The 10,187-nt window shown below is 52.2% G+C and overlaps 1 protein-coding gene across 3 annotated transcripts in view; it reads left to right on the forward strand.

Moving 5' to 3' along the window:
• The window catches only part of KANK4 (KN motif and ankyrin repeat domains 4), an 85,634-nt gene extending 76,698 nt beyond the window's left edge, over window positions 1-8,936 (forward strand). For all 3 annotated transcript variants that reach the window (XR_016237304.1, XM_008265153.5, XM_051857690.3), the window contains exons 9-10: window positions 1,851-2,051; window positions 7,159-8,936. Coding sequence is in view for 2 of the 3 variants with exons in the window: in XM_008265153.5 (XP_008263375.4) it covers window positions 1,851-2,051; window positions 7,159-7,263 (306 nt within the window). In the remaining variant the exon portion in view is untranslated. The remainder of the gene's footprint in view (window positions 1-1,850; window positions 2,052-7,158) is intronic.
• The last annotated feature ends 1,251 nt before the right edge of the window (window positions 8,937-10,187 follow it).

Genomic DNA, 10,187 nt, shown 5'->3' on the forward strand with positions numbered 1-10,187 from the left:
CATTTTACAGACCAGGCAAGGTCATAGAGAGGTTAACCAGCACACATTCACCACGTGGCAGAGCCAGGGTATTTCTGATTCTAAGCCCCCTTCTTTTCTTGACATTGGAACAAGGAGGCCCAACTCGTCAGTGACAGCAAATTGCAGGGTTGTGTGGTTTTTTTTAAGTCTTATTTATTTGAAAGGCAGAGTTACACAGAGAGAAGGAGAGACGGAGAGAGTTCTTCCATCTGCTGGTTCACTCCCCAAATGGCCAAAACACTTCGGCCCAATCACTTCAGCCATTCTCTGCTGCTTTCCTAGGTGCATTAGCAGGGAGCTGGATCAGAAGTGGAACAGCTGGGACTTGAACCAGGGCCGATATGGGATGCTGACACTGCAGACAGTGGCTTAACCCACTGAGCCACAGCACCAGCCCCCAAATTGCAGCTTTAATTAGCTAGCACCCATCAAAAAACACATCTTAGCACTTGTCATATGTAAGGCACAGGGCCACAGGGGACACAAAGCCTGGTGCCAGAGAGACGCTCTTGACCTTTCTGGAGCCCTGGAAAACCATGAGGGCAAATATAATAAAGTTGCATGAGAAGACTGTAGGAAAATACAGAAATATGCACAGTGTATGCAAGATCTATGGGAAATGAAAAATAATGGGCGAATTATGATCAGAAAAGTTACCACCACCATACATTACTATGTATACATCCTTCATCTCATTTGGTTCCTGCAAAAGCCCTTTACGATGTTAATGTTTAAGGGAAAAAGAAGAAGAAGGAAAAAAAAAAAACAGGCAAGATTCAAGGAAGACAAGTGCTGTGGGCAGGGTCACACGCCAGTAAACAGCACAACCAGCGCCTGGACCTGCTTCCTGTCTCCAGTCGTTTGCTGTGTGCACTGAAAGATTATTGTTGATGCCTGCCAACAAGAGATGGCCATGGGGCATGCAGAGATTTTGTTGAGACAAAAGGCTTCTGGGGATCTGAAAATACCAGAAGCATTGAGCAGACCAAGGCTTCCTAGAGAAAGCTAGGCTGGGGTGGACCATAAGAAGTCTGTTGCAATACCCAAATCCTTAACGCTGGATAATATGTAAAGAAAAGAAGCTTATTTGGCTCACAGTTTTGGAGTCTGGAAGTCCAAGATCAGATGAAGTCATCAACTGGGCCTCCAGTGAGAACCCAAGGTCAATGGCATGACAGTGGTGGGAGTGCGTGTGGGAAACAGAGATCACAGTGTGACAGGAACCCGGGGAGGACACAGATCAGGCTGGCTCTTTGAATAAACCCCCTACAAGAGACCAGCACTAATCCTTTTGAGGGCAGTACTCCTTGTCACCTGTTACCTCCCATTAGGCCCCACTTCTCCAAGGTTTCATCACCTCTCACATCACCACACTGGGGACCACACTTCCAGCACGTGAACCCCTGGGGGACACACTCACACTACATCCAAACCCTGGCCGAAGCCATGGTGCTGAAGCTTCAGCCTTCCTCTGTTGCCTCAGCCAGCGCTCACCAGCAAGGACGTGGGGTTAGGCCCTGCAGAGGCAGAGACCTGAAAGGCTTAGACCCTGCCATCAGCAGTGTCACGGGCCGTGAGAAAGTGGTGCGCGCCGAGGGCTGGATCCCGAGCCTGGGGCGGCAGGGAGGGATTTGGAGAGGAGGTAGCATTTGACCAGGTTCTTGGAGTTTGCCGGGCAGAGAAGGCTGTGTCTCATACCAAGGGCAGAGGAGATTCCGACCCATGGGCATTCTCTTGTGAAGTCTTTGCTGAGCCCCCCCGCCCCACCAACACCAGAGAGGGCCCTTGCCCAGGACAACCTCACCACGTCCCTGTGGCTCTGTGTGCAGGGGGGCCAGACGGCGCTGATGCTGGGAGTCAGCCACGACCGGGAGGACATGGTGCAAGCGCTCCTGAGCTGCCAGGCAGACGTCAACCTGCAAGACCACGAGGGATCCTCAGCCCTCATGCTGGCCTGTCACCATGGCAACGCCGACCTGGTGCGGCTGCTCCTGGCACACCCGGCCTGCGACAGCAATCTGACTGACAAGGTGAGACTTGCAGGCCTTTTACAAAGCAGGGGCTAAACTTCCAGTCCTGAAAGTGCTTTGCCAGCCACAGGGCATTAGCAATAAAACCAACCTCATCAGGCTGCTGCGGGATTTAAGTGAGATGATGCATGGTAGGTGCTTGGTGGCTGAGAGCTAGGGAACCCCCAACCCCAGCCTTTCACAATAAGGTCCTGGGGGACCCTGAACCCCCTCTTGTCATGGCAGTAATAGCACGTGGGCTTCGTGGCAGCAGCTTAGATGAGCGAGCTAGGCCGGCCACTGGGAACCTGGGGATCTCGATGAAGGAACCCAGCTTCCGGAGGCTTCTTTGTGGTCATGACCTGCTGCACGGAGGGGCCCAGGTATTCAGACCAGCCAGCGTGGAGTTGCCAGACCCAAGCCCCTTCAATCAACTGCGTGGGAGTCGACGGCGGTGATGACACTGATGACGCCGATAGTGATAACTGACCGCTCTGTGCCAGGTGCCGCAGCAAGCATTCACGATGGAACATCGCATTTACACCCCTCTACCACCTCGAGGGGCTCACTCTACTGCTGTTGCATTTTGCTCCAGGGAACACAGACACTTTTTTTTTTAAAGATTTATTTTACTTATTTGACAGAGTTACAGAGAGGTAGGCACAGAGAGAGAGAGAGAGAAGTCTTCCATCCACTGGTTCACTCCCCAAATGGCGGCAATGACCAGAGCTGAGTTGATCAAAAGCCACGAGCGAAGAGCTTCTTCCGGGTCTCCCACGTGGGTGCAGGGACTTGGGCCATCTTCTACTGTTCTCCCAAGCCATAGCAGAGAGTTGGATCAGAAGTGGAGCAGCCGGGACTCGAACCGGCGCCCATATGGGATGCCAGAGCTGCAGGCTGGGCCTTTAAACTGCTGCACCACAGTGCCGGCCCCGCACAAGCGCTTAATAGTTAGGCTGCAAACCCACAGTCACACAGCCGGTGGAGCCCAGCCCGGTTAAACCCCCAAGCCCTTACTTACTGTGACTGCTCCATCATCCGCATTGTTGTCACGAGGCTGAAGCCATGCCTCTGCCTCCCTGCCGAGCCCCCTCCCCCGCCGCACCCGGCAGAGGACTCAACAGTGCCGTGAGCCAACCCCTGCCCTTCAGAGGCCAGTCGGTCAGCAAGTACTCCTGGTCCTGGTCACTACTGCAGGAGGTAATTTTCCTGGAAGACTTGGGAATTAACTTTTTCCATGCATTCCTTGTAATCCCAGTAACTCAGGTAGGTAGGGGTTGTGCCTGCGTTGTTTTCACTGATAAAGAACCAGAAGTCAACAGCAGGGGTAGTTCGAGCTTTCCCTTGGAAGATGAGAGAATTCTCGTCCTGCAATCAGTTTGCCTGCGCTGCTTCCACAGAGCCAACAAAGCCTTTGAGGTTCAGAAGGCAAAGCAAGGAACCCAGCCACCCAGTTCTCCGGGCTGCAGGAGTGAGGAGGACTTGGAGGGGGAGAGGGAGGAGTGCCCGCCAGGCCCCGGGGGCCCTCAAAGCACCTGTTCAGTTGTCAACTTCCTGATGGCCTCCATTATGCCTTGTCTCTTGCCTGCCACAAAGCAGGTTCATAAGTTTCTGTCATATTGAAAGACACTGCCCCACACCTCAACACATGCACACGCACAGGCACACACGCACGCACTGGCTGCCTGAGCCGCACACGCACGCACGCACGCACACACTGGCTGCCTGAGCCGCACACGCACGCATGCACACACTGGCTGCCTGAGCCTGCCCTCTCTTCCTGTCGCAGTCAGGGTCACCTTCCCCAGGCCTGCCTCCCATAGGAGCCGCTGGCCGTGGGCTGTCCCCAGGACTCTGGCATTGAAGGACCCTGTCCCGCCCCAGTGGTCCCTCAGCCCTTACCCATCAAGCCCATTCATCCTCCTATAGCAAATGTAAAAATATTCACACTAAGCTAAGTGAGGGTCACAGAGAGCCACGGTCAGGCTTCACCTCCAAACAGGTTGCCCAGAAAAGTGGTCTCAGATCTCTGGATGCGGGTGTAGCTCGCGGGCAAGTGACTGAGGCTGCGTCATGGAGCTCATCGTCCATGTGGCGCCAGCCTGTCCCTCCAGCTGGCCAGGGCCCTTGGACAGGAGCCCCTTCTGGCGCAGCTTCTTTAGACAGGACTGTCAACTTCCTGCACGTGCAAAAGTGTGGCTGAGCAAGGTAGGCTCGCCGCTCAGTGTGCACAAATGCTACCTGCGACTGGGACTTTTGGGAAGAGAAAGGTTTAATGGTGTGAGGCGTTAGCAAGGGTGCCAGGTGGTTACAGCCCAACTCTGTCCTGGTGGCGACGCTGTTCTGAAGGTTTGGTGCTTGGTGTAGCAGTTAAAATGCCTTGGCCTACATTGGAGTGCCCAGGTGAGTCCCAGCTCCAGCACCTGGTTCTAGCTTCCTGCTAATGTAGTCCCTGGGAGGCAGTGGATGATGGCTCAAGTGGTTGGGTTCCTGCCATTCACTTAAGAGACCTGGATTGAGTTTCTGGCTCCAGGTTTCAGCCCCAGCAAGGGCTTGTGGCAGGCATTTGGGAAGAGAACTAGTGATGGGAGATCTCTCTCTTTCTGCCTCAAATAAAGAAATCAATTTTAGCCAGTGCCGTGGCTCAATAGGCTAATCCTCCACCTTGTGGCACCAGCACACCGGGTTCTAGTCCCGGTCGGGGCGCCGGATTCTGTCCCTGGTTGCCCCTCTTCCAGGCCAGCTCTCTGCTGTGGCCAGGGAGTGCAGTGGAGGATGGCCCAGGTGCTTGGGCCCTGCACCCGCATGGGAGACCAGGAGAAGCACCTGGCTCCTGCCTTCGGATCAGCGCGATGCGCCGGCCGCGGCGGCCATTGGAGGGTGAACCAACGGCAAAGGAAGACCTTTCTCTCTGTCTCTCTCTCACTGTCCACTCTGCCTGTTAAAAAAAAAAGAAAGAAAGAAATCAATTTTTTAAAAAATAAAGCTTGTTGAAAAAATTTAAAAACCTTAGAGAGTGATTTAGTAATCTTTTTTTTTGCTAGATCCTATTGAGTTTTGTTTCTTTTTTTTTTTTTTTTAAGATTTACTTTATTTATTTGAAAGGCAGAGTTACAGAGAAAGAGGGAAGAAGAAAGAGAGATCCTCCATCCACTAGTTTACTCTCCAAATGGCCACAATAACTGGGTCTGGGCCAGGACGAAGCCAGGAGCCAGAAGCTTCTTCCAGGTCTTGCACATAGGTGCAAGGGCCCAAGCACTTGGGCCATCCTCCACAGCTTTCCCAGGTGCTCCAGCAAGGAACCAGATTGGAAGTGGAGCAGCCAGGACTGGCCAATGCCCATATGGGTTGTGGGTGCTGCAGGTGTCAGCCCAACTCACCACACCACAGAGCTGGCTGTTAGATCCTATTGTTGAAGAACAGAACATGAGGGGCCAGCACTGTGGCATAGCAGTTAAGCCACTGCCTGCAGGGCTGGCATTCTACTTGGGCACCACTTCCAGTCGTGGCTGCTCCACTTCCTATCCAGCTCTCTGCTATGGCCTGGGACAGCAGCAGAAGATGGCCAAGATCCACGTGAAAGACCGGGAAACAGCTCCTGGCTCCTGGCTTTGGATCAGCCCAGCAATGGCTGTTGCAGCCAGCTGGGGACTGAACCAGTGGATGGAAGACCTCTTTCTCTCTCTGCCTTTGCCCCTCTGTAACTCAGCCTTTCAAATCAATCAATCAAAAAAAAAAAAAAGGACATGGGAGGGGGAGGTTCCTTTGGGGGAGACTCCCAGATCCAAATCAGAGTTTCTTCGTTCAAGTTCCTGCTCAGCTCCTGATTCTAGCTTCTTGCCTCGGGAGGCAACAAGTGAAGACTCAGGTGGTTGGGTCCCTTGCACTCGTGTGAGAGACGCAGATGGAGTTCCTGGCTCCTAGTTTTGTCCTGGCCCAGCCCTAGCTATTGCAGGCGTTTGGAGAATGAACTGGCAAATAAAAGATATCTCTTTTTCTTTCTGTCTTTCAAATAAATATTTTTTAAATGGGGATAGGTGAGGCAGGTGTTGCGTGACTGGTGAAGCTGCCACTGTGATGCCAGCATCCCATATGGACTCTGGTTTAAGTCTTCCTGGCTGCTCCACTTTTGATCCAGCTCCCTGCTAATATACCCGGGAAAGCAACAGAAGATGGCCCTTGGGCCCCTGCACCCAGTGAGAGACCCAGAAGAAGCTTCTGGTTCCTGGCTCTGTCCTGGCCCAGTCCCAGTTGTTGTGGCCATTTGGAGAGTGAACCAGTGGATGGAGTATCTTTCTCTCTCTCTCTTCTCTCTCTGTCTCTCTCTCTTTCCTTCTCTAACTGCACCTTTCAAATAAACAAACTTTTGAAAATGGGGATTGGTTTTGGGAAAGAAATGGGAAACACAACAGGAGACTTTAAAATTTTGCGAGTCAAGAGGGTATCTATTGGGGGGTAGGAACTTGTCTTCAAAAGCACTATAACATCGAGTACCAGGTGCTAGAAACGTGCATGTTCCTCCTGCTGTGAGCCCATGTCCAGGAGTCAGCCCTTGGGAAATAATTAAAAATGGAAAAATAAGTTTTGCTTGTTTATATTAGTGGGAACTTGAGAACAACCTGAGTCTCCCACAGAAGGAGAAAATGGATAGCAAATTATAGGATATTATGCAGTCAAAAAATTCATGTATCTTGATGACTACATAAGAACAGGGAAAAATCTTGTGGCGTACCATGGTAAGTTTAAAATAAAAGCAGATATTCAAAATTGATGTACATTATCATTCCTCTATTTAAAAACCAATAACAAATTTGCATAGAGCAGACTGGGGAGACTTTCAGGTAGGTCTGTGGAATGGAACAGGAAGAGTGATTGTTCCTCTGGTTTTCAATTTTTGAAAAAAGCATGGCTGTTTTCCGTTAGCATTAGTGCAGTCCTCACAGTGAGTGGGGAAGGGGCCAGTTCTCCTGACTCTCATCCCACCTGAACCTCCTTCTCTCCTGGGGTCTGTGGATCCTAGGAAGAGACCCCAGCCACCTGTCAGACCCCCGACTCCCAAGCGTCCATTCCGTCTGGGCTGGGCGGCAGAGAGGATAACGTGGCTTTCTCTTTTCTTTCTCCCCTGTAGGCTGGCCGCACAGCTTTGTCCATCGCTCTGAACTCCGCCGCCCTTGTGGAAATGGCAGGGCTTCTGCGGGCCCACGCGGAGCAGGGCAGGTCCCTGGGGCTGTAAGGGCTGCCACAGAAGCAGCGAGGAGAACAAAAGCTCCTTCTCTGGACTCCTCCCTCGCCCTTGGAGAGAGCAGGGGTCAGAGCCAGAGGGCTGCCCCTCCAGAGAACAACTATGTCAAATATGCACATACATTCCTCTTGTATATTCTGCTCATTAGGATGCTTTGTAGTCTTTGCCTCAGGCCAAGCCCCAAAACTGCTCGGGCTCCAGAGCAGGGTGCAAAGTGCACGGGAGTGTGGGGTGTGCATTGGTGTTGTCCAAACATCCAAAACATCTTCCGCCTTGAACTCCTCCTGACTCTCCCTTCTGTAGCATCGTGTAGCAAGCAGGCAGGCAGGCAGGCTGGCACAGTCGCACATTAGAAAAGCAATACTTTTTACACGGAGTTTGAAAGTGCACCGTCTTTTTTTTTTTTTTTTTTTTTTTTTTGCAAGTATACCCAACTCTGTCCCACTGAATATGCACGCCTGGTGAGGAGGGGCAGCCACTCTGGCTGGCGTCCCCTGGTGGACCCGGGGACAGTCTACGCATAGAGGGGAGCTTGCTTTGGAGGGGCTTCACAGAATCTTAAGTTCCTAAATCTTCCAACAAGGTGGGGAGAAGCACATCGGCACCGATGCCAACCACACAGTCTTGACTATTTCTGAGCCATCCAGTGGCTCCAGTTCGCTCCTGGGAAATGTGACTTAGGAAATCCAGGCCGAGTCCGGTAACATCAGCTCTTCTGAGCCTGGGAAAGGAACAGACAAATCAGAATGAGCTTCCTCCCGGGAATGGGTTGCTGTCATCTGCACGTCACCACCTCCCCTCCATAGCCGTGGCCGTGGCCTCATGGTAATGCCTGGTGCTTCCCTGCATAGCCCTGTGAGCAAGCAGCTGCTGGGCTGCCCCAGGAGCGTGAGAGCAGGGCAGGGCCCTCCCAGACTGACAGTGCCCACCACCAGACAGCTCTTCCCTAAGGTGCCGTATTCCCTGAGGCCATGCAGGCATGGTTCATGTACCATAGCTCGCATCCGTGAGTGTGTACTTCCTTAAAATCTCTTATGCAAAAAATGCCCTTGGGAGGAGGCACAGCACAGTTGGTGAGCCTCACATGTTGGCGGGGATGCTGGTTTGCCTGGTGCTGTTGATGCTTCACAAAGCCTCCTTGGGCTCCAGTTTCATCATCTCTGAAAACAGAAATCATCATCCAACCCGCATCCCGGGGGGTGCCATGCAAGAAACAGCTGGTGGAAGTTTTGGAATCCAATTTATAACCCATAAAGGCTGTCTACAGGAATGGAGCCGCACACTGCTTTTGCTGCCGTGATTCCTAAGAGCAGCTCCAGGGCTCGGGCTGGAACACTGGCCGACTGACGTGTGTTGATGCTGCTCAGAGGCGGAGAGACCGGAGCACAGAGTGAGCTAAAACATGCTTTCAAAACACATTGCCAGAGCAAAACCTCCATTAATCCCCAGTCTAGCTCCGCGCTTTGCGAACGCTGATGTGCATACAAATCCCCTGGGAGCTGGTCAGCCTGCAGGAGGGTGGGGCAAGCCCTGAGCCTCTGCCCCTCTGCCCCTCTGCCCGGTTGCCAGGGGCTGCTGCTGCTGCTACCGGGCTCCAGCCGCACCTCGGCTGACTAGGCTGCGGCCTCGCCTTGTTGATGGTGTATTAAAATGCTGCCTCTCCATCTTCTGTCTTGAAGTTTCTTTGCATTTCTCTGCTCTTGGTTCTGGAAATCAGCAATGCGGGTTTTCTTATCCTGTTTTTACAGTTGGCAGAGGGTGGGGGGAGGTCCTGTGTTGCTGGCTTAGGATCTGTTTCCACATCTCACATGAGGGTGACAATTTTCATCGGGCCACTTAACAAATCTCAGTTGACTCCAGTTATTAAAAATAGTTTTTACTGGAGAAGACAAACTAGTTAGCTTGAAGTTTGAAGACAGCTACTCATCATTACCAAAAAGTCTTTCCAATCTGTCTGAGACTCTTAATTTGTTCCTTCTAGGCTTGGGTTTTGAATGTGGTTGCATAATCTCCTCCCTCCTTACCATTGCATTGCACTGAAACGCCTGAGCCCTCAATGTGCCAACAGGAGTAGGCGGCACCTGTCTCCCTCTCACTGACCCTCTGCTGCAGAATTCACTCAGCAGGTGTCTATCAAAATAGCAAGGTGCCTGATGCCGGCCGCAGCATTGGCTTTTTTTTTCTTAATTTATTTTTCTATTAAAGATAGTTACATAGAGAAAAATCTTCCATCTATTAGTTCACTCCCCAAATGGCCACAACAGCTGGGGCTGGGCCAGGCCAAAGGCAGGAGCCAGGAGCTTCTTCCGGGTCTCCCACATAGATGCAGGGGCCCAAGCACTTGGGTCATCCTCCACTGCTTTCCTGGGTGCATTAGCAGGGAGATGGATTGGAAGTGGTTCAGCCAGGAGTTGAACCAGAGTCAATATGGGATGCTGGCGCTGCAGACGGTGACTTAACTCACTGAGCCACAGTGCCAGGACATTAGCAGGGAGTTAGACCGGAAGTGGGGCAGTCAGGACAACTGTCACTTATATGGGATGCTGGCGCCTGCAGTTGGTGACTACGTGCCACACCACAATGCCAGCCCGAGCAGCAGCTTTTAAAGAGCATCCATTTTCCTGTAGAAAATTGTTTCCCAGGACTTTAAGGGAAAACTTGAAGAGAATAGAAACATAAGCAACAACTCTTCTGATTTACTTTTTCGAAAGGGCACCCAGGCAGACCAGTGCTGTGGCATAGCAGGTAAAGCTGCCGCCAGCAGTGCCAGCGTCCCACATTCGCACTGGTTCATGTCCTGGCTGCTCCACTTCCTATCTAGCTCCCTGCTGATGTGCCTGAGTCCTTGGGCCCTTGGCACCCAGGTGGGAGACCCAGAAGACGCTCCTGGCTCCTGGCTTCAGTCCATTGCAGTG

The sequence above is a fragment of the Oryctolagus cuniculus genome, chromosome 7, assembly GCF_051225735.1.
Source record: "Oryctolagus cuniculus isolate XC-2025 breed Fujian yellow rabbit chromosome 7, ASM5122573v1, whole genome shotgun sequence".
Taxonomy (NCBI): Eukaryota; Metazoa; Chordata; class Mammalia; order Lagomorpha; family Leporidae; genus Oryctolagus; species Oryctolagus cuniculus.